We start from the raw sequence: 24,812 nt of genomic DNA, 5'->3' as shown, positions 1-24,812 counted from the left end.
AAGAAACGGACATGCTCATGTAAAGTAAAAGTAAAAGTACAGTACTTGAGTAAATATCGTCTCTGTCGGGTGGAAACCTCATACAGATGTGCCACTTCAAAACTTCACATGTCCTGCCATCGCCAAGACAGTACATTTTCAGGGGATTCCCAGGGCAATAAGAGGGACAAAGAAGGGCATTTAAAATGCTGAATTATTTTGATGATCACTGCTTTTATGATGCTAATTAATTTGAGCAACTGGTCAAATCACCTTTCGCCTCATAATGAGTCTGACACCTTCTTAAACACACATTCTGTTGTTCTCATGTATATGGATGTCTGTTGAAGGGAAAAACGGGGGTGTGTAGTGACAACTTCTTTTCAGGGGCAAAACAGTGCATTTTAAGGGCAGAAAAGGGAGGGAAAAAATGCATTTTCAGGGGACTTTCAGGGAAAGAACAGTAACGTGTGAAGTTTTGAAGTGGCACATCTGTATGTCCAAAACCTTTACTTTTCGGGATTCAAATTAAAAAACAGCTAAAGTAGCAGATCTTGTTTTGAGCTTGTAGATCTGCTACTTTTGATGGTTTTTGTGTGACGCCGTAGGATGATCAACTAAGTATGGCTTTAAAGGGATATAGTTCACCCTCAAAATGACTTTTTTTCCTATCGATTACACAACTCATGGAGATGATGGAGATTGTTTTGTTTTTAATCACATTCCTAAGCCAATAATTTGATGACCGGCGGCGACAAAAACAAAAAAAATCTCCATGAATTCAAGGCTTCATGGGGTGTGTAATTGATAGAAAATGAGTCATTTTTTGGGTGAACTATCCCTTTAATTTACAAAAAAACACCAAAAAATTTAATAAGGTGATAAGAGGTTTCTGCCTCTTCGACAGCAACAAAATGTACTTAGTTACTTTCCACCACTGTTAGTTACTTTCCACCATTGTTCCTGGCACGGTGGTGGGCTCTCTAGGGTTGTTTCGGCTGCCAGCGCTTGGACAGCACTAAAAGTCAATGATTTATTATCTCTCTACCCAAGAATCAACATGAAGTCTAATCTCCTTTACACACATTTACTGTATGCTTACGACTCCTTGGTACGGCGGTGACGCACGCCGAAAATAGCAGATCTACACAAGCTCACAGCGAGTCACATCTACGGCGGGTAGATTGTATAGATCTGCGATTTTCAGTGCACGACATCAATTTCCTGGACCAGACGTGTCCAAGGTGCCAATCATGGCACGAGGGCAGATTGTATGGCTATCCTCCAAAAAAGTTGTATTTATGGCCCGCCAGTACAGTCCTGTGAAGTTTGTGTTTTGAAATGAACCGAGGCAGATAGGCTATTTCTCAGTTGAATTAACTGCTTGTTCCTTGTGTTGTTTCATTCTCAAGACGTGAAATAAAGGGTATATTTTAATTTACTTTTTAATTTCATTTAATTTCATTTAATTTCATTTAAAATTATGTTTGTAGAGACCTTTTCACACCTGGTTACACCTGGGAACAAAAGACAGTTTATTGGACTGGATTCATTGTATTGCTATGCATGCATGCATGTAAAAACATTACAGAGTCATTAGATTTAGTTTAAAGGCACGCCCATTTCCCCTAAAGCCAACGCCCCTTTTGCCTGCCATAAATGCCTTAAATAAAATGTAATGCGATGCATTTGTATTAGTGATGGGTCGTTCAAAAGAACTAGTTCATGTATCGTTCATGCCCCCCATCCCCTCCCCCCTGTTCACAGGACAGGAGGGCGGGCTGTACGCGCGACGTAATAATAACGCTCCCGCGATGGTGTTTTTCAATAGAAAATAGCGCTACTGAACGTGAACGTGAACGTGAACGAATCAGTTGAAGGAATCATTGCCGTGAACGAAATCGTTCGTTCACTGAGATGAACGTGTTTTTCCCACCACTAATTTGTATGTGACTTTGTTATGGTCCACTGGTACTGATATTGTCAAATATGGCCCCCTTTGAAAAAGGCATGGACAGTCACCCCTGTGTCCTAGACCAGTGGTTCTCAAACTTTTTCATGTCAAGGACCCCCAAATTGACACTTATTAGCCCGCGGACCCCCATTTGAAAAGATAAGCCAGGGACCCCAATAAGAGAAGGTTTATATGGCTTTCTAGCAGTGATTCTCAACCATTTTAATGTCAAGGACCCCCAGTTTGACATGTATTAGGCTACGGACCCCCATTTAATGGCATTTATACCTCTGGGACCCGAATTTATATTATAAAATCAATGTTAATTTAACTCTGAGAGTGTACAAATGGAACCAAATGGACCCGTTAGGGTCCATTTGGTTCCATTTGTACGCTCTCAGAGTTACAGAGCCATAAGGGTCCATTTGGTTCCTATCCATCATTTAGCTGTGGACCCCCTGGAACCGCCTCAAGTACCCCTGGGGGTCCCCGTACCCCACTTTGAGAACCAATGTCCTAGACATTGTTTGCCAAGGACTTAGCCATGTCTAAGACCTCACTGAGGTCTTAGACATGGCCAATTAGGCCACACTTGACTAATGAAAGTGTTGCCTAATTGAGATCAATGTGACCCCGTATACAGCCAATGAACAGTCTGCACAGCTCACTGATGGGGAACGAATGGAGCGTAGGGGTAAAGTCCTTCCCTGCCAAAGTAGAGGTTGAACTATAGTGGTTCTCAAACTTTTTTTGTGCCAATTGATATGCATTTGGCTGCGAACTCCCATCTGAATATGTTTTCTGCATTTTTCAAAAATGTTCAAAAATAGCAGATGTACAAGCTTTTTGAATAGCAAAGTAAGTAAATTGATAAAGTGGTTAAAACAATTGTTTGATGCTATATTAACAATATTTTGCTGGGGGACCCCCTGGTACTCTCCCAAGGACCCCCTGGGGGTCCCCGGTCCCCACTTTGAGACCCACCGCTTTACTACAGCGCTGGTTCTCGATGTCGCGTTCGGGGACCACCAGGGGTCCAAATTGACCCGTCTGGGGTCTGTAAACTAACAGACGAACAGTTAAATTAACATTGAGGACCGTGTATGCGTCGAATGTTCGCTTTAAAATATATATATATTAAAATATGTGCACAAATATTCACGATTTTTCAAAAATAGCAGATCTACAAGCTCAATTTTTGAATAGCCAAAGAAATCTAAAATGACAAAGATGCGTTCCCACTTCCCGGATTGAATGGGTTAACTGTGTTTTGTAAATGATCGCTGCTTTGTGTGTTTTTATTCTTTTGACCTGATTGTTGGATTTTCTTTTAGCCCTCTTTTCCGTCTCTCCCTCAAGAGGCCTTGCCTTTTGCTTTGCCAGGCCGCAATAGAAAATTTAAGAGTTTGTTCTTAACTTCTTAACCCATTAAAACCGGGAAAGACAGTTTTTCAGAAAACTCTTAGGATTGAGAACAGCAAAGCATTAGCCCAGTTCGGGGCTCTCCCCAGGCTGTCAGAGGGAGAGTAGCGCCCAGGATTACAAGCTTAGGCATTGGCACTGGGTGAAAAATAGGGGTTACAAAATCGTGGTTTAAAAATGTAGAGAGAAAAAAAAAGAAAAAGGATTGAGAACAGCGGTTTAGAGCAGTTCTTAAAAATAGCAGATATACAAGCTCACAGCGCGTCACTTTGTGCCACGCTGCGAGCTTGTACGTCTGCTATTTTTGAACATTTTTGAAAAATCTTGCAAGCGTTTGAAAAATCTTGAACGATTTTGATTTGTTCTTAACACAAATCTTCTCTTCTGGCGATCCCTGGCACAAAACATTTTCAGATGGTGGGGGGTCCGCGGCCAAATACATATCGTTTTGGGGGTCCTTCACACGAAAACGTTTGAGAACCACTGATTTAGAAGGCATTTGTAGAATCTGCTCCAGGTCTTAATGGGTGAAAACTGTCTTTGCCTGGTTAAATAAGGGTTAAATTAAAACCGGGTGTGATAATGTGCTCCCTCCCTCCACAGGCGTTAAATCCTCCTGCATGGTGAACCTCCTCACTGTCAGGTGAGAAGAAGCAGCTGGTGACTTCATGTGTACCAGAGGAGATATGTGTGCTGCTCATCTACACCCTCCCACATGTAGGGTTTAGCACCGACAGGGAATATACACATCGTTAGCCTCATAGCATAATTGCCTAACTCACTTTTTCGTCAAATAGACATTTTTGCCTTGCTCTAACACTGCTGCATCATTGTGCCTTACCTAAGCCAATCAGGATGCTTGTTACATTCCAAAATGACTTGGACAGAAAGTGCTTTTAAGTAAACGTTTTGACTTAGGTAGAGATTATGGATTCTGAATGCAACAAGCATTCTGATAGGCTGAGGACAGAGGCAATAAGGCAGTATGAATCAGCAGTGTTATAGGAGAGTAGAGTTAGGCAGATATCTAAATAAAAGCAGATAAACATGACTTAGGAAAAATGGGTTTTTTACTTTCTGAAAGTGATTTTCTTTCCTGAAAACCTTAAAAATATGAGTTAGGCAATTATGCTATGAGGCTAACGACATGTGTGGGAATTGAAATGGAGAAAAATGGCAGGGGATAGAGGCGGTAAATATTGAGTGAGTTGAACAAATGAGTTTTTGTATTGTTACAATTGTTATTATTTTTTTCTTATCCTTTTTTTCCCCTATCCTTTTTTTCCTCTATCCAAGCAAGCTACATTCTGGCATTAAAAACGGAGAATGTTGTGCAGTCTGTATGGTTGATTTTTACAAAACAATGTCCTAACATAATGGAGCAGTGGTTCTCAACGAGGGGTTTCCAGGTATACCCTCAGGGTTCCTTGAAGGGGTTCCAAATGGACCTGACAGTGTACAAAATGGAACCAAATGGTTCCATTTGGTTCCATATTGTACACTCTCAGAGTTATGGGGGGGGACTTTGAAATAAATCAACATTGAGAAGCACTGGAGGGATATGGCCGTCTCAGCAAACACAGAGGCAGAGCATATCACTGTGATGAGACACGACACCATGTGATGACCTTGAGTTCTCTCCCACTATAGGCTCACCCACGTCTTCATGTGTTCAGCAACCTGACAAAAATGTACAATCCAACTGGAGGAATGTGTCTGGTTTTGAGTTGTGGAGATTAATTCACACCCGGACGTGTGTGTGTGTGTCTGTGCACGTGTGTGTGTGTGTGTGTGTGTGTGTGTCTGTGCGCGTGTGTGTGTGTGTGTGTGTGTGTGTGTGTTTGTGCGTGTGCGTGTGTGTGTGTGTGTGCGTGTGTGCGCACGTGTGTGTGTGTGTGTGTGTGTGCGTGTGTTTGTGCGTGTGCGTGCGTGTGTGCGCGTGCGTGTGTGTGTGTGTGTGTGTGTGTCTGACCGGAGAGAGAGAGGAGGCACATCAATGACCAGATAAAAATACTTTATGACACAATACCACAGGCATACATGTCTGTGTGAGTGTGAGTGAGAAATAAGCTACATTCGGGGTCAAGTCTGTCATCTGCAGCTCGATGCTTTCAGGTTCTCCACACAGTAAAATCCTCAGTGTTAGCGTAAAACCTGAGGGGTCATTTATTTATAGCCAACTATAGATTAAATTAACACTAGTATTTTACTGTGCAGTCCCAGCAGACTGTTCCCTCCATGCAGTAGCACCAAGAGCAGCCATTCCCACCCTGTGGGCAGACCTGAGGCCGATTCTAAGCATATCTTCTAAATCCTAACCGTTTTCTGAAAGATGTACAGTATGTTGCTACAATATATCAGTTCTCAAACTTTTTCAAGTCAAGGACCCCCCAAAATGATATGTATATGGCCACGGAACCCATCTCAAAATGTTTTGTTCCAGGGACCCCCAAAAGCAAGGATTTGAGTTAAAAAGGTTTATACATTCAAAGATTTGCCCACATTTTCATCATTAAAAAAAATTGCAGATCTACAAGCTCATAGCGTGGCACAAAGTGACGCGCTATGAGCTTGTAGATCTGCTATTTTTGAATAGTATTGAAAAGTATAAAATGACACAGATGCGTTCCCGGTTTTAATGGGTTTAAAACCTCGAAAAATGAGTTTTCATTGTGATTCCAAGTATGTTAGTTCCACTGATCCAAGCCGGGACACAATCAATTGATCGTTAAAATAAACATGCTCTGAATATGCACGCGGCCCACCCATCTGACCACTTAACACACGTGGTCAGCAGACACAATGCCTTTGAGGGTTTCAAGTGGGCCCCCGATCCAGAGAACCTTGGGAAGTATAGTGACCTAGAGCAGAGGTTTCTCAACCTTTTTCATGTCAAGGACCCCCAAATTGACACTTATTAGCCCGCGGACCCCCATTTGAAAAGATAAGCCAGGGACCCCCATAAGAGAAGATTTTTACGGCTCTCTAGCAGTGATTCTGAACCATTTTAATTTCAAGGACCCCCAGTTTAACATGCATTAGGGCTACAGACCCCCATTTAATGGCATTTCTATCACTTGGACCGCAATTTATACCATTTGTACACTCTCAGAGTTACAGACCCATAAGGGTCCATTTGGTGCCTAATCTATCATTTAGCTGGGGACCCCCTGGAACTCCCTCAAGTACCCCTGGGGGTCCCCGGACCCCACTTTGAGAACCAATGACCTAGAGCAGAGGTTATCAACCTTTTCAGGCCGCGACCCCCAAAAAATAAAAAAACTGGGGACCCCCCATTTTGTTTGACTCCGTTCCACGGATGAATATTGCGAAAATAGCAGATCTACAAGCTCATGTGAGCTTGTAGATCTGCTATTTTCAAAATGTTTGCCTCTTTCTTATATTATTTGACAATTTGGCCAATGTTTTATAGTATAGTTTGTTGATTACTTTAGTTGCAGTGATGGTCTTTTTCTTTTCTTTCGCTTTGTTCTTAAATTGTCACTTAAATTGTCACTATCACCTGGGACCCCCCCCCCCCCCAAATGATGTGGGGACCCCCCTGGGAGTCCCGACCCACAGGTTGAGAACCACTGACCCAGAGAGCAACGCTCTTGATGATTCCCCCGCCTGGTCATTTTGCCGGCGCCTGAGACCATCCATCCGGTTGAGTGATGTGACACCCCTTTCCAAGCACATCATCACACAGATCACGCAGGGTCTCTCTCTCTGCCCCTTCTGATTAGGCTCCGCTGATTGATTCAGCCACATGACTGTAATGCTGCTGACTAGGGCTGGGAGATCAATGTCAAGGTTTTATTTCCTTATTGTGCAAAAATAGCAGATCTACAAGCTCCACAACGTGTCACATCGCTACATGTTGTGAGCGACTTTTTTTTTTGTTGCACGCCACCATTGTACAACAAAGTATAATACAGGGGTTAAGGGGTTAATCAAACTAATCGAATTAGTTGATTATTAAAATGTTTGATGCCGATACTTTTGTACTTTTACTCAAGTACATGTTGAACACGGAACTTCTACTTGTAACAGAGTATATCTACATTGCAGTATTGATACTTTTACTTAAGTAAAAAACATGTGAGTACGATCTTCCGTCACTGGTTGCTTGTTTTATTAAAGACATTTTTGGGGGGGGATTTTCTGCCTTTACTTTTGAGAGAGAATAGGGGAGTGACATGCTGCAAATCTGCCGCCGGACTGGGGTATATCGAACCCGGGACACACTGTCAGGCATCAGAGCCTATACAGTGTGGTAAGTGCCTTAACCAGTTAGCCATCAGCGCCCCCTTGCTTGTCATTTCCCAAAGAAATGCTTTGCATTATTTTTAGGTTGTCTTGAATGTGGGGGAGGACAGCTAGTTTACGTCATACTTAATATCAGATAATTAGTCCCTGTGAGGGCGAGTGGTGTGTGTGTGTGTGTGTGTGTGTGTGTGTGTGTGTGTGTGTGTGTGTGTGTGTGTGTGTGTGTGTGTGTGTGTGTGTGTGTGTGTGTGTGTGTGTGTGTGTGTGTGTGTGTGTGTGTGTTTTGCTACAGCATGTGCATCTGTCATGGGTGTGAGTTTGCTCTTAGAGATGTGTGTGTGTCTCTCATGGGTGTGTGTTTGTTAAGAGTCGTATGTCTCTCATGGGTGTGTGTGTATGTTAAGAGTCGTGTGTCTGTCTGTCATGGGTGTGTGTTTGTGTAACGCCCGGGACTCGAACCAGGTCTCTCCCTCACGTGGAAAGCCAACAACTTATCCACTAGCCTAAAGGTGAATTCCCCCTTTATTAAGCTTTTTGGTCATCATTGTGTTTCTATGTGTTTGTTAAGACAAGATTAGATAAGACCATTATTGATCCCTTGAGGGAAATTCAGTCGCCAAATAAAGCACAACAGTTAAGATACAGTTACGGATATCACACACACAAAGAACACCATCAATAATGCACAAAACACACAACAATATAACCGCCCTCGACAGGGCTTGCATAATGCAGCAGGACAAAAGGGATGATAACCATGTCAGATACAGTAGTGTCCCTTTACTGTAATAATTAACTGTTTGTTACGCGGGGAGCTAATTAGAGTTAGAGTTACGGTTAGAGTTGTCATGTAAAGCTACAGTAGCAGGTGTCCAGTGTGGGAGGGTGTCGCCTACATAACAGAAACATTATCCATGCATTCAGGCCTGTGGGGGCGGGACGAGGAAAAGCTGCCTTCGTTGGAGTTTGATTTGACTCGTTAAAAAACTGGGAAAGCGTCCGTGTCATTTTAGATATTTAGACTTTGGTTATTCAAAAATAGCAGATATAAAAGCACGAAGTGACGCGTGATGAGCTTTTATATTTTTTAAATCGTGAAATGTTGTGCAAATCTTTGAATATATATTATTTTAAAGCAAACCTTTTTAACTCATGTCATATCTTTGCTTCAAGGAGGTCCCTGGAACTACATATCTTGAGATGGGGGTCGCCGGGCCAAATCCATATATTTTTGGGGGTCCTTGACATGAAAATGTTTGAGAACCACTGATGTAGTAAACTAGCAACACAGGGTTTTTCAGAAAACTGTTTTATATCTATTTGTAGAATCGGCCTCAGGTCTTAATGGGTTAAACCCTCTCTCGCTGCATTAACTTCTCACATATTCAAGTTTTTATGTTGTTTTTTGTTTTTCCGTAAATTATTGCCCAACTACTTCATCATACTACACCGGTATCACAAAAGTAAACGAAAGTAGCCAATCTACAAGCTCACAACGTGTACATTGTGAGCTTGTACAGCTGCTATACTCATTTAGATCGTTACAGTAGATCAGAATATTGTCGCTAGAACCAATGTAGTTATCAATGATAACTAATCATATATATAACCTATAATGTGACTAAATAAAACTTATCATTTAGTCACATGCTCTTGTTTATACTTTTCATTGGTTCCGTGTTTATAAAACCCACAGACACACTCACTTCATATGAAAAGGTTTTCCAAAATGGCACAAATTGCAGATCTACAAGCTAACAAGCTTGTATTTCTGCTACTTTTGTGTGACACTGTGGTATGACGAAGCAGGGCATTCATTTACAAAAAAGAAAAACACATAAAAAGTTGAAATATGGAGATATGAGGTTTACACCATGACAGTGGCGATATTCAGCAGATGCTTTCAACACATACAGTTGCTGATAAATTGACAGTTTCCATAACTCATTTTTTACCATCAGTTTCCTCCCGGCATGAAAAAACTGCTGGTACTGTATGTGTCAAACAGTCAAAATATGCTGTGTGAATCAAATTACACAGCTGAATCAAATCATTAAGTAATGAAAGCACATCAATCAGCTGAGCTGATTGATGTGCTTTCACTACTTAATAATAATAATAAATAAACTGCTGTAATTTACAGTAAATTCCCCGGCAGGGGGATTTTTGCCTCCAGTCCGCCCCTGCTGAAATCATTGAAAGTGAGAGTGTATAATATTTGATAATGTACTTCTCTTTTATAACACCACACAACACACTTCTGGTTAGTCATTAAGGAACAGCCACACACAAAGTTAAGACTACTGTATGAACCCATGCATTGCGGGGTGGGTATAGGCTATTAATAGCAGTGGCTCTCAAACATGTTCTTATGAGGGAACACCCAAATCGATACGTATTTGGCTGCGGACCCCCCATTCGAAAAGATTTCGTGCCAGGGACCCCCATAAGAGAAGATTTGTCAAGATGTTTTGAAAATACCAGATCTGCAAGTTCAAATAGGGCTTTTAATGAATGTTTAAACTGTCTCATTTTGCTGGGGAACTCCTGGAACCCCCATAGGGGGACTCCTGGGGGTCCCCAGACCCCAGTTTGAGAACCACTGGGCTTAGAGTGCTCCGGAGAGAGTCCCTAATCTTCCTCTGTCTCAGAGCACTAAGCATTGGGCCAGCCAGCTGCCTCCATCATGCTGTCAGCATGCCTTCATGAATGAGCCTCTACTCTGCTGCACCTCACAGATCAGATCAATATGGATGTCACTCACTACAGGATGAATGATGATGGATAAGTGATGCATCATTGATCAGCTTCACCAGTCTGCAGTGTCCACAGTGCACAATCACTGCTGCCTAACGCAGCCCCTACAGGCTATACAGTATCTAGGCTATACAGTACACAGTATACAGTATACAGTATTCAGTATTCAGTATTCATTTATATCAATATATATATAGCGTATATATATATATTTTAAAAATATATATATATTAAAAAAGAAAAAATATATGTATATACAGTGTTGTACTGTATGCGTGTATATATATATATATATACATATATATATACACACACACACACACACACACACACACACACACACACACACACACACACACACACACACACACACACACACACACATAGCCTGTGTGTGTGTGTGTGTGTGTGTGTGTGTGTGTGTGTGTGTGTGTGTGTGTGTGTGTGTGTGTGTGTGTGTGTGTGTGTGTGTGTGTGTGGGTGGGTGGGTGGGTGTGTGTGTGTGTGTGTGTGATGCACTAATTGGATTTCATCCAAAGAGCTCGAAATCACGATTCCACAGTGTTATGGAAAAATGCGATTTCTGCTAAGACTATAATAGGAAACATATAACATTATACTGTATATGGACAGATAAGGTTAATTAATTGTCATATAATGTGTTGCATGGACCGGGGTATGAATATGATAGATCAATAATTGTGTCTGCCTGCACACACACACACGCGCGCGCGCGCGCACACACACACACACACAAAACACCATTGATTCTATGATTTTTGGGCACCATCTGCGCGCAGGTGAGCGTGTCCGTGCCAAACACACACACACACACACACACACACACACACACACACACACACACACACACACACACACACACACACACACACACACACACACACACACACCACCCACACAGAGAACCATCTCTATGGGACAGGGACAAAAAACAAGGTAGGTAGATGTCCCATGTCCCCCATATGGGGGACATGGGACATCTACCTACCTTGTTATTTGGTAGGGTCGGTTGTGTCCCTGTCCCATATCCAAGGTCCACCTATAGGTAGGGTCCTGTGACTGTCCCATAGATTAGAGAATCGAACCTACCTTGTAATCTCGAAGCTGCACCCTTTCCTCAGGAGCAGGGCTCTCTTCCGCATGATGCCCGCTTTCTCTCTGCCGAGGTACACATTGATATCCGAATTCATGGGTGCCAGGCAGTCCAAGACGAGCAGATCTCCCTTATAGTAGCAAAAAAAACACACACAGCTTTGATCCTTCCCAACAAAAAAAACAGGGGGTAGCCAGTTAAACAACAGACAAGAAGAGGGGGTCCCGGTAATGGACTGTCTGTCTGTGAGGAACGGAACGGAACGGAACGCAACGAAAGAACCAAAACGAACGGCTTGCTGACCACAAAGAGAAGGAAAATCCCCCCCTTTGCCTTTTTACGCGTCGCGCTCAGTTTGAACAGGACATTAAAGTAGAGAGACCGCAGAGTATCCACTGGGAGACAATAAAGACGATGATGTCCTGATGGTTATTTACTAGTGCATCATGTTTTTTTGGCGGGGTTGTTTTGATGTTTCTTCCATTTGACGGCGTTGTTGTGCCGTGCCGTGCCGTGCCGTGCCGTGCTGAGCGGATGGCTGCTGCTTGCTGCTGCCTCTCTCTCTATCCCAGACTGTGTGTGTAATATGGTACGTTAGGGGTGTACTGGGTCCGCCTGCCTCTCGGAGGAGTCCCGACTGTTGATCCCACACACCACTCCCCTGAGCAGTCTACTATGACTTCATGCCACCGACTGTGTGTGTGTGTGTGTGTGTGTGTGTGTGTGTGTGTGTGTGCGCGCGCGCGCGCCTGTGCGTGCGTGCGCGTGTGTGTGAGAGAGAGAGGTAGAGGTGAGTGTGTGTATGCGCGCGTGTGTGCGTGCGTGCGTGCGTGCGTGCGTGCGTGTGTGTGTGTGTGTGTGTGTGAGTGAGAGAGAGAGAGAGAGAGAGGGAGAGAGAGGCAGAGAGAAAAAGAGAAATGTGTGTGCGCACGTGCTGATGGGTGGAGGATTGGGGTGATTGTATTGCAGGTATAGCTGCTGCTCAGTGATGGGTAATTAAAGTTGGACATGCTCAGGTAGCATCTTGGATGAAGAGGCTGACATGTTTACACGCTGATGAAGAGCTTAATCAGAGAGAACCCCTGCAAGCCTGTAAAGGGCTGGACTACTTTGGTAGAGGTGTAGGCTACCATAGTTATACCTTGCCATGATGTAACTCCAAAGGTGGACAAGAAATCAAAAATATAATTGCTCCATTGTCTAGAAATTGATCATTCAAAATATGCTCCCCATTGACATCCATTGTACAGTGACGAGGCTCAAGGGCACTCTTTTAGCCTGTAAACGAACGCAAACAAAGCTTATTCTGACCATTTAGAATCATCAAACCCCAGTAATATTTGTTAAATAAATAGATAAAAACGTCAATTGCTTGTTGATTTTACTATTTGATACAGATCTAGATCCACGGATCCACTCAGGGTTTCCTAATGAAAATAGCAAAATCAACAGGAAGTTGACATCTTGTATTTAAAAGACAAATACTGGGTTTGTTTGGTGATCACAGCCAAAACCTCTACCAAAGTGGTCTAGCCCTTTAAAGCTATAAGCTACCGGAGGACAGGTTTGCTGTTCAAACACTGTTTAACTCTGACCAAACAGCACCGAGCAGGGATGGATCTATGAAGCAATTAAAAATGGGATTGGTATTTGAAATAGTCAAAGGGGCTCTGCCCTCAATGACCTCAATACCCTCATACCAGACTAACTACTTCTCCAAAGAGAGTGACACCCTGTAAGGGACCAGAGTTGGTCGGTAAGAGAGACACCAGGACACGCGTGTAGTTTCTTTAAAATGTATTGTTTGTCTTTTATTTTCCCACTAAAACATGACAGTTAATAATTCTGGGACAAAATGCAGACACAAAGAGCAGGAAAATCCAGACATAACTGACCTTAACATCAAGACTGAAATAACCTAAATGAGACATGAGGGGAACATATGCAGTGGGTGTTCAAACCACTCCTAACACAAAGGGGAAGACAAAGAATAACATTTAAACAGACTACAAATAACTACAACATAATTCACTACAGCACTAACTCATATTAAATGAAGACATTACATACAACTGAAATATCAAAATACATGTCACAATTGTAGTAAATACATTCAAACTCATAATAAACCCCTGCCCCTCCCCATATGCACAGGGGACATGGTGCAGTCCAATTACTAATCAGCTCCACAGCTGCACCTGTGAAGCAAGCTCAAAACAAAATAAACTTAGATACTACTTAAATAGCTCCTGATAAAACAACTTGGCCTTCACAAAATATTACAAAATATGTACACTCCAGTCCGTAACTTTATCACCAAACTTGCCATAAACAGTGTGTCATTTAGCTGGTATGTTTGTAGAATGTAGTGCTGAAAATAAATATAAACTAAATTAATAAACCAAAAAAGACAAGCGTACACCATGTTTTACCAACTTTGTGTGACTGCTGGTGTGGCCATCACACGTGGCCATCACACACCCACAGCCACAATACGGGAGTGACATTGATCTGGTACCACCCACCTATAGAACGGGTGCATTTCTCCTTTCCGACATGTCGCCTTTCCGACGTTGACGAACCCTATACCTAACCCTAACCCTAACCCTAACCGCACACGGAAGCCACTAGTCGGAGTGGTGAGATGTCGGAATGGAGAGTGAACACCCTATAGAACAACCATGGGATAAATAGGCTCTATGCACAGCAGCCATATTATCACTTCCTTCCCAGGTGTTACCAATGACACTAATGAAGGCTCTGTTCCATTTAGTCTAGCACAGTGGTTTCCACGACCCCCATAACTCTGAGAGTGTACAAATGGAACCAAATGGACCCTTACGGGTCCATTTGGTTCCATTTGTACACTCTTAGAGTTACACACCTGCAAGGGGCCATTTGGAAGCCCATGAGGGTCCCTGGACCCCAACTATAGACCCACTGGTGTAGCAGAGTGTTTCCAGTGAGCCAACATGCAACAACATCAGCACCCTGACTCTGTTTGACCAGAATGGAACAGAGCCTTCATTAGTATCATTGGTAACACCTGTGAATGTCTTCACAGTATGGCTGCTGTGAATAGAGCCTATTCTCATTCTACTACTCTGCCACCAAAGTGTGGAATGCCCTGACATCATCCATTAAAAAATGTGGATCACTGGATTATTTCAAAACAGGCCTGAAAATCCATCTTTCAGGAGGGGAGGCAAACTGATTTGTACACTAGTACCACAATGGAAACCCCATTGTGGACCCCTGGACCTGTTTTTGTGTTGTCCTTTTAGCCTACTGTAAATGTCTGACTGTACCTCGTGCTGTTTACATTTCTGTCTAATAATGTATTCAACCAATCAATCAATCTCCATGAGTCCCAGATGAAGGCTTCCATTTTCTTAAACACTTTTAAGCCAGTAGGTTCTCAAACTTCAATTTCCACGGCCCCCATTTTGGTATGCATTAAAGGTAGGACCCCCGTAACTCCCTGTCTGGTCCATTTGCATCCATTTGGACATTCAGAAGTTACAGACCCGGCCGTAAGGGTCCATTTGGTTCGTAACCATATTTTCCTGATTTATACAGACCTTTGTCGACCGACAAATGTAGATCATAGAGCTGCTGTTTTTATTTATTTGTTTATTTTCTATAAATAACTTTTTTAAAGAAGTGTTGAAAAATGTTCCCAAAATATGGACACCAGGGTTAAAGCTGCGCTATGTAACTTTCTTCTTCTACTCCATATTTGAACCCGGTTGGGCCGCGAACACTTTTGAGAATTTCAAGTTAGCCATATACAAATAAAACTATACAACTGATCTACACCGCATCACATTCAAAAAGCCAATAGGTATAAAATAGGGCTAAAAGGGTAAATGTGTGTTTTATAATGTCAGCATTTATATCTGCAAAGTAACTAGTGACTCAAGTTCTCAAATAATAGTAGTGGAGTAAAAGTATAATATTGGCCTCTTAGATGTAGTGGAGTAGAAGTAAAAGTACTGATAATTGGAAATACTCCTGTAAAGTAAAAGCACCTCAACATTGTACTTAAGTACAGTACTTGAGTAACCACTGCACACACACTCAAGGCACAGCCAGAAAACTGTTTTGCTCTCTCCGGAGCATCGGCCCAATGTTTAGACGAAAGATTCTCTCACCATGACTCAAGACTCCACCATGTTTGTGTCATTGAACAGACTTCGGTTGTGGTTGTGCTACAAATCTATTGAGTCATTGTCTGTGACTCAGCTGCGTTGCATGGTGCTAACTAAACCACACACACTCACACACCCTGTAACCTCTTCAAGATCTCCACAGCACCGTTTAGCACTGATAGACATGGTGGAATATTCTCTGGCGTCTTGGCCTCCTTGCCTATAGCAGTGGTTTTCAACCTGTGGGTCGGGATCTCCAGGGGGATGAAAATAGCTGATCTACAAGCTCACAACGCCTCGCAACTCTTAATTTACGATTCCGATATCAACCAATACCGATATATGCAGGCTTTTTCACCGAAAGTCAACTGTCAGGTAACAACATCACATATCTAATAAAATTAAATAGCTATACTATCAATATAGTATCTGATAAATATCTAATAAATCTAATATAATACAGTGATGTTGTTTTTCAATAGGTTTTCAATAAAGTGAGTCCGGGGACTCACTCACTGGTGGTCATTTGAAAGTGATTGGAGTCTGTCTCATTTATCTGCAAAAGCCCTTGAATATATGATGAATATGATTAAGGATTACTGTGATTATGGTAAGCTCACATTTCATATCACACACACCATACAGTAAGAACTCCTGTAACCTTCACTAGCCCCTCCCCCAATAAAAAAAAACATTAAAAAAAATAAAAATAAGAATAATCTGTGAATTATTTTGTGGACCCCCTAGCCATGTGTCGCGGACCCCTGGACACTTTGAGAACCGTGGTGGTAGAGTGTAAGTTAGTGGTTCTCAAAGTGGGGTCCTCTGTTATGGGGGTCCCTGGCACAAAATCTTGTCAAATGTGAGGGTCCAAATACATATCAATTTGGGCGTCCTTGACATGAACATTTTTTAGAACTGGTGTAAGTAAATTACAATGGTTGCAGTTCGTCTACCTGCTCTTCTATTGAGAAATGTATATCATGTGGTTGGGCAGGACCACTACTGGTTGACATGTGGTATTGCACGAAGCTCACAACGCAGTTAATCCTCTGCCCAAACAGGCTTTCTGTATTAGCTGAGCTCAGCAGTAGAAATTTTCAGCGATTTGACTGGAATCCTGGCTTGGACTCGAATGATACGGTTAGCAGCTTTGAAGAGTAAGCGCACGTTAGTGGGACATCCTTGACCTCCATTAGGTCTAATGAAAACACACGAGTGTGGGTGTGATCCCATCTCATTTGCAATTAAACTGAACTGTGTTACTTTGTACAGACATACAAGTGATTTCAATCTGAGGGAAATCATTTTTAAATGGTTTTGTGTGGGCATTGCTCATAGTTACAAATTAAACCGGCTACTAAGTAAGGCCTGGGTGGGAAGCAACAATTCCTGAGCCATGTGGCCCATAGGGCAGGAAACTTGATGTACAAGTATACCCCCTGGCCCTGGACATGACACTAGTATGTTGCAGGGACCTCCAAACTATTGTAAGTACATAATTGCATTATCCGTCCGTCCGTCCGTCCGTCCGTACGTCCGTCCGTCCGTCCGTCCGTCCATCCATCCCTTCATTTGTTTATAGATAGTGGTGGGAAAAGTACTCCAATTGTTTACTTAAGTAAAAGTATCAATAATGCAATGCAGAAATACTCCGTTACGAATAAAAGTCTGGAATTCTAAATTTACTCTAGTAAAATTGGCTTCAAAATGTACTTAAAGTACCAAAAGTAAAAGTACTAGTTACACGGTAACTAGGCTGCACCAGCCCTCCTGTTTTTGTACCTAGAGGGGCGGGTTTAACATCTCCGGCGAGAGAATGCGTGTGATCCCATTGGTTCACCGATCTGTCTGTCAGCCCCCGCCCCGTCAACACAACATTACAAGCGACGCCCACTGCACTCTGGTTGGTTGGGGAAATGAAACACTTCCTATATCTGGTACACCGACACACTGGTCCAGGCTTTTATTTTTTAGCAAAACTAAAAAATAAAAGCCTGGAGATCGAGGCTACACGGTAACTAATGGTCCACTGGCTAAGAGAAACGATCCGCAGATAGTATAAAACAATTAAAAGAACGCTTTTTGAAACGCTTCCGTCTTCTGGTGAAAACAAATGGAATTCTGGGTAATGCAGGCATCCACTACAGGCCTGCAATGACGGTAGTGACCAGCAGAGGTTGCTAAAAATCGTTATTTGTGGACCTACATTGTATTACTTTAAGTACTGTACTTGAGTACACGCACTTAGTTACTTTCCAACACTGACAGTATATAACAATTTGCATTGGGTATCTCATCACCTATATAATGTATTTAAACACCATATTATTATCTCCCATTGTCGGGTATGAACTCTTAATGGGCCCCATAGCTGCACAGAGCCTCAGTGCTCTGAACACATTCCATGTCCTTGAGGTAATGAGATCAGTGGAGAGAGTGAAGGCCATGCTAGGCAGAAAGAGCAACATGAAACATTTAATGATGACGCTTCTTTTATCAAGGCCTTTTCCCCTGAGGAAAGGCTGGGATGTTCTTCTGAAGTACCAATTATTAACCATTTTCTGGGTAACCGGACGAGTGGGCACCATGAGAAGTCTGGGCACCTCAATGTTAAATTGTCTATTTCTTACAAAATGTTAAAAAAGAAAGAAAAATGATAAATGCTTTGGAAAATTGTCTTAAATAAGATAAGCAGTATTTGACATTTAAGGCCTAGTATTTCATTGCTACAAATTGCTACAAAACCTGTGGATAGCCAGTTATTATGTCATGAATAATAAGTTCATGCAAGGGTTCATTTAGGTCTGATAATGATACCGTGCATATTCAAATCATGCATTATTTCAGACCATTTTCCAAAGCATATGCTTTTATACTTTTTCACATTTTGGTAAAATAGATATCCAATTTCACAATGAGGTGCCCACTCTTCCTGAATCCTTCTTCTTCTAATGCAGTGGTTCTCAACCAGTGGTCCGGGGACCACCAGTGGTCCTTGAGGGGGTTCCAGGTGGTCTCCAGCTAAATGGAGAGTTGGTAACCAAATGGACCCTTACAGATATTTTACTCTTGAGGGAGTAGTTCCATTTGGTTTCATTTTACTCTCTCAAGTGTTCAATTATTGTTAAACATCTGTATCCAGAAGATGTTTCATAAAAGACAAACAAAGTACAATCTAAGGGGTACATACATTTACTCAAAAGAAAAAACAAGAACAAATGCAAAACAAAGATGTACAACATTCACAGGAGTAACTCTGTGGAACAGCCTTGATAGAGATCTGAAATTGTGTAGCTCATTAAAAATATTCAAAAGATGACTTAAAAATAAGATGATAGATAATTATAAAAAAAACATAAATGGCATATGTGCCTTCTGTATGATTTTATTCATCATAGCATATATACATATACTTGTACAGTACAGCAAACACGTACATGTACAGAAAAGTTTCCTTTTGTTCTTTTAGTTGTTTTTTGTTTTTTGTTTTCTTTCTCTCTCCATTTTGACTTTCATTTTTTCTTTGTTTTGTAAAAGGGTAGGCGTAATAAGCAATGCTTCAGCCTATACCTTTTTGGTCAGAAATGTGGGTATCTTTTCTTGAACATGTTTTATTAATTTTTAATTTTATTACCTATTACTGTAATGTTACCACAAATTGACTGACTGAAATAAACTAAACTAAACTAAACTATAGTGAGATTCGCCTGCTATTAAAAGTGAGAACGAGTAAGAAGATTTTAAAGGACAATTGCATAGGTCTGTTGTGTATTTAGCTTGTGAAACAACAGGTGGTATGAACAACACTGGCTCTCTGTCATTAAGTGATAAGCGTGTGTTCCTTCATAATCACAGCATGCTCTGTCTGTGTCCCTTATCTCCATCCACGGTGGTTTGTCACCACTTTAGTCAAGTGCTTTTACAAAATGTGCAAAGAAGGTAGACTGACAGATTGGGAGGTAGATGCAAGATTTCTTAGTCATTACATCTCAAATACTGTACTGGTACACAAGTGTAGATTTCGGCTCATTGACATTGTAGCAACAGTTAAAAGAAATAAGAATAAAGAAAAGAGCAAGACAAAAAATAACGATCCTGATAATTATTTTAACACATTAGTCCAGGGGTCTTCAACAGGGCGTCCGGGACCCCTAGGGGGTCCTCAGAGTTACTACAGGGGGTCCGCCAAATCTTTGTGATATGATTTTCTCTTTTACATATACCACTTGAACCCTTAGCATCCCTTTTCTGAGGAGAACTTTGGCCAAAAAATAGCAGATCTACAAGCTCACAACGCCTCGCGCTGCGAGGCGTTGTGAGCTTGTAGATCGGCTATTTTTGGCAAAGAGTTATAGGTGTAGAGGGAAAAAAAGAGAAGCAAAAATGTATCTGAAACACACTTTTATACAAGATAGAGGGGGTCCCTGCTTCGTCTCTCTCTCAGCTAGGGGGTCCTTGGCCTGAAAAGGTTGAAGACCCCTGCATTATTCCTATACTTTCCCTCACGCTTGCTCTCTCTCTCTCTCTCTCTCTCTCTCTGCGTGAAACTTTGCACGCCCACTCCCATTATAGGTATAGGGAGGGAGAGAGAAAAAGCCTATTTCACCCACACAATAACTCGACCAATAGTGGTATCTGGGTACCAAAACCTGAAGACGATGATCAGCAACGCTGGACAAGCTGATAACAGCAACCTGTCATCCCTTCTTGAGCAGAGCAGATAAGGAGGAGGTTGAAGTGACAAGTGGTGCTGCAGATGAGCAAGCCTATAATAGTGATGAAGATATAGAGGCTATTATTTAGCCCATGAGTCACACTTAAATGGTCTCGAAAGGAGAGGCTGCCCACGAAGCCTTGATTAGAAGAACCAAATGAACTGTTCTGATAGAAATTTTGGTTGCACACCATATCATCCAAGGGTGCAGACAGATCTGGGGTTTGTTTCTTAAATCATTCTCTCTCAAAAGTCACAGCCTCTGAATTCTTGCATCATGCTTGAACATACACGCAGATAAAAAAAAATGTTCACATGCAATAAAAGTCTATCACAAACTATGCAGTCACATCAATGAATCCTACTAACAGATCCAAGTCATGAAGCATTAACAACACAATACAGATAACGCGACAGATGTGTGGTGTGGTGTGGATGAGACGCAAGAGTGCCGCATGTACTGTAGCACAAGGATGCATAAGATAATAATAATAATAGTAATAATAGTAGTAGTAGTTGTTGCACATCATATCTGGGTACAAAGAAGGTCTGGGATTTAGGTTCAAATGCAAAACTATTATCTCTGGGACAGTGCATTTGGGATATACTGACATCCACAAAAAAAGTATTGTACTTTTATCGAAGGAACTTTGGCTTTTATGGAGTTAGGTTTACTCAGCATTGGTGGCATCATGAGCTCACCTCAGTTGGATCAAACTTAACCGAGACCAGGGTGAGTCATAGGTGTTCTTGGTGTCACAGCCTGACCTCTACAGTAGTTCTGTGTGTGTGTGTGTGTGTGTGTGTGTGTGTGTGTGTGTGTGTGTGTGTGTGTGTGTGTGTGTGTGTGTGTGTGTGTGTGTGTGTGTGGGTGTGTGCTGAGCTGCTGCCTGCCAGAGTGACCACCTGCAAACAATCACCTGCACAACCAAGTTCTATTAAGCCTCACTCAAGTCTTTGCCAGATTGTCTTGTGTTTCATGCCGAGCCCTCAAGCCTTTGTCAAGCCCTGTTTTTGTGACTTGATACTGACTTTCACACAGTTTTTTAGACAGTGAAGATTTTGCCAAGCCTTTGCCTGTATACCTTTGCCTTCATGCCTGGCTTTTTGGATTTTTATTTAAGAAATGTTATACCGCAGCCTGGCCCACTATTTTTGCTCTGTCGTGCTCCTTTGCCATTAAAACTCACCAAAGACCCCTTCTCCTCTCCACAGTGTCTGACAGTTTGCAAATAAAGAGCTACTTAAGATCTTTTGGATTCAGAATCAGTTTTATGTGGAATCAGTGTAAATCAGTGGGTGAAATTCATTTTTGAGCAAGCTCCATCTTTTCGTTGTTTTCAGGGAAGAAGAAAAAGGGGGAACACAGAGAGATGGATAGCAAGGAGAAAAACAGAAAAAGAAACATGTCAAAGAAAAATATAAGATATCTATTTACTGTACATATATACACATACTGTACCATAAAACAGCAGCAGGTAGCCTGAGGTACATGAGGTTTAAAAAATAACTCCCTCTTTCTCTTGCAGCTACAGATGCTTTTGAGACAATCTGAATTGTGTTGTATTTGTTATATTTACACATAAGTAAAATAGGAAGAGACTGCAAAAGTAATAAAAGAGAAAATAATAATAATAAAACATGGGCAGGTGAAGTAGAAACCTACTATTCCCTTGCCTGGCTGTTATCACAGTGCTTTCATATTCTGCTCAATTGAGGGGGGGTTCTGTGTGTGTGTGTGTGTGTGTGTGTGTGTGTGTGTGTGTGTGTGTGTGTGTGTGTGTGTGTGTGTGTGTGTGTGTGTGTGTGTGTGTGTGTGTGTGTGTGTGTGTGTGCGTGCGTGCGTGCAAGTGTGCTTGTTTGCGTGTGTGCGCGCGTGCGTGCGTGAGAGAGAGAGAGAAAGAGAGAGAGAGAGAGAGAGAGAGAGAGAGAGAGAGAGTGAGTGATTGTGAAATTTGGAATGGAATGGCACCAATGTAATCTTATTTCCATTGCCCCTCCAGCTGTGTCTCAAGGGTGTGTCTAATGCTTAATACCCCCACAACATGTCATGCTGTGGGGCTTGTAGATTGCTTATTTACCATCATACAACAAAGTATAAACCCCTCTTTGTAGATCACACGTGAACCCCAGCATCCATATTCTGTGGGGGGGGGGTCATTAAAAAAAAAAGCCAATCTACAAGCTCACAAAGCGTTGTGTTGCAATGCGTTGTGAGTAAGGCTGCAACAACTAATCGATTAATCGATTAATAATCGATTACTAAATTAGTTGCCAACTAATTTGATAATCGATTAATCGATAATCGATTAATCGATAATGGAATGTAATTAATTCAATGTAAAATTGGCTATTTTATCCAAAATGTTAAAAAAAAATAAAAAATTGGAAAGTGTTTAAGTAAATTAAAGTATACATGATTAGAACATGCTTAAATATTCGACAATTAAGGTCTAATATTTCTACAAAACTACAAATTGTCTTTATTTTTAGATAAAACATGCCTTAAACTTCAAAATTATAAGGTAATTGCTTAATAAGTGCGATAATCCGATTAATCGATTAATCGTTTAAATAATCGCCCGATTCATCGATTATGGAATTAATCGTTAGTTGCAGCCTTAGTTGTGAGCTACACTGAGCTACAAGTTGGCATTGTTTGTTGGCAAAATAAATTTGGTGTCGATTCTTTCATCTAAATGGTACTACAGTTACAACTACAGTTACACGGTACTACAGTTACAACTACAGTTACACGGTACTACAGTTACAACTCAGGTGCGTTTCCCCTAGAGGTTTTAAGTGGTTAAGAGCTGTAATGAACAGATTCAGGACAGAACGCAGTGTCCTGGGTATAAGGACAGGACAACAGGACACAGTGATCAGACATCCTCAATGGGACATCTTGTCCTCTTATCTACAGTGTCATTGTAATGGCCCCATATCTCATCATCATTTTGGCTTGAGAAGAGAAGATGCAGGTCATACGGTCATGGAAAAAACCTCGGTCGTAGAAGCAGCGAGTTCCGGTGTGTGTGTGTGTGTGTGTGTGTGTGTGTGTGTGTGTGTGTGTGAGAGATTACTATTAAATGTGTTTAGCTTTGCACAGTGAAACAACAACTCAAAGACTTTGTTTTATTGTCAGTGCTTTTATTGTTGAAAGAACTATATCACTGATCTGATACCCTGGATTTGTCAAGAAGGAAAACTTCCTGATGGAGATCTTGATCGAACCGCTGAGAGCGCAATAAAACACAGCGGTGCACAGTGACTTATAACCAGTGTGCAGAATTGGTTTATCTTTCATGTTGAACCGTTGTCTGTCCTGCACCTGGTCACTGAAGCGGGCGGATGTGCGTGCGACTATCTTTTGTCATTTGTCAAGAAGGAAGTCACAACAAAACAAGTCTAAAAGCCAGACATAGAGACTGTGCTGGATATTTTTGGACTGAGGTGGTTCTAGAGCAGTGGTTTTCAACCAGTGGTCCGGGGACCACCAGTGGTCCTTAGGGTGGTTCCAGGTGGGCCCCAGCTAAATGATGGAGAGTTGATAACCAAATGGACCCTTATAGATCTTTAACTCTTGAGAGTGTAAAATAAAACCTTACGGGTCCATTTGGTTTCATTTTACACTCTCAAGAGTTAAATTATTGTTAAACATCTGCATTACTTAATTTACAAGAAGTCTACACAATTAGATACAATTAAATGTAGAATAATTGTTATTTTGCTCAATGTTTGCCTGTTATCTCTCCTAATGGTACCACATCATCAATACAGCATGGAACTGTGGACAAAATCTTATCAAACCACAACAAAATATTCCACGTTTTTGGTCTGAGAGTCTAAATCTCATCAAACTGTGGCCCCTAGCTCAAATGCCGAATAAATAATGGACCTTGATAAGAACAGGGTTGAAAATCACTGTGCCAGAGGAAAGGTTAGGGTTCATCATTCATGGAGCATGAAGGTGCACAGCAACATCATAGGGCAACACTGCCTGCAGTTGTCATGGTATTTTGTTTGGACACCACTTGAAAAGTGGAAATGACAAATGGCCATTCTTGAAATGAAAGAGTTTGAGAACCACTGCTTTAATTGAGTCATTGAATTTAGATGTCAGTAGGTGGAGATGTTTCGTCATCTATCTAAATCTATTTAAGCCTTTTTAGAGAGAAATGGCTTTAACTCTGTCAGATACTGTATGATCAGCAAACCTGTAACCCTTTACCAATTCCTCTTTTACTCAGTGATGACTGGCCAGTGTCTCACTGGCTAACGGTAACTGCAGCCAAAAAAACGAACAAAAAACATCAACAACACAGTATACAGTACAGCAATGGTAGAAAAATTAAAATGTATTTATTCTAAGCATGTTCACGCATCACATTTTGGGCCAGGAAGCCTTTCATTAGTTTGTAATAATTCCTGCTCCATGGTGCGCTGTGG

At 41.6% G+C, this 24,812-nt stretch overlaps 1 protein-coding gene across 3 annotated transcripts in view; it reads right to left on the bottom strand.

The window, feature by feature from the left end:
* garnl3 (GTPase activating Rap/RanGAP domain like 3) overlaps positions 1-12,049 on the bottom strand; it is a 108,380-nt gene extending 96,331 nt beyond the window's left edge. For all 3 annotated transcript variants that reach the window (XR_014600049.1, XM_084047912.1, XM_084047914.1), the window contains exon 1: positions 11,492-12,049. Coding sequence is in view for 2 of the 3 variants with exons in the window: in XM_084047912.1 (XP_083904038.1) it covers positions 11,492-11,592 (101 nt within the window). In the remaining variant the exon portion in view is untranslated. The remainder of the gene's footprint in view (positions 1-11,491) is intronic.
* Positions 12,050-24,812: the final 12,763 nt, after the last annotated feature.

Source organism: Gymnoscopelus microlampas (genome assembly GCF_963454915.1).
Source record: "Gymnoscopelus microlampas genome assembly, chromosome: 21".
Classification (NCBI taxonomy): domain Eukaryota; kingdom Metazoa; phylum Chordata; class Actinopteri; order Myctophiformes; family Myctophidae; genus Gymnoscopelus; species Gymnoscopelus microlampas.
Note: the sequence above shows the minus strand (reverse complement) of the source record. Positions and strands in the feature narration are given on the sequence as shown.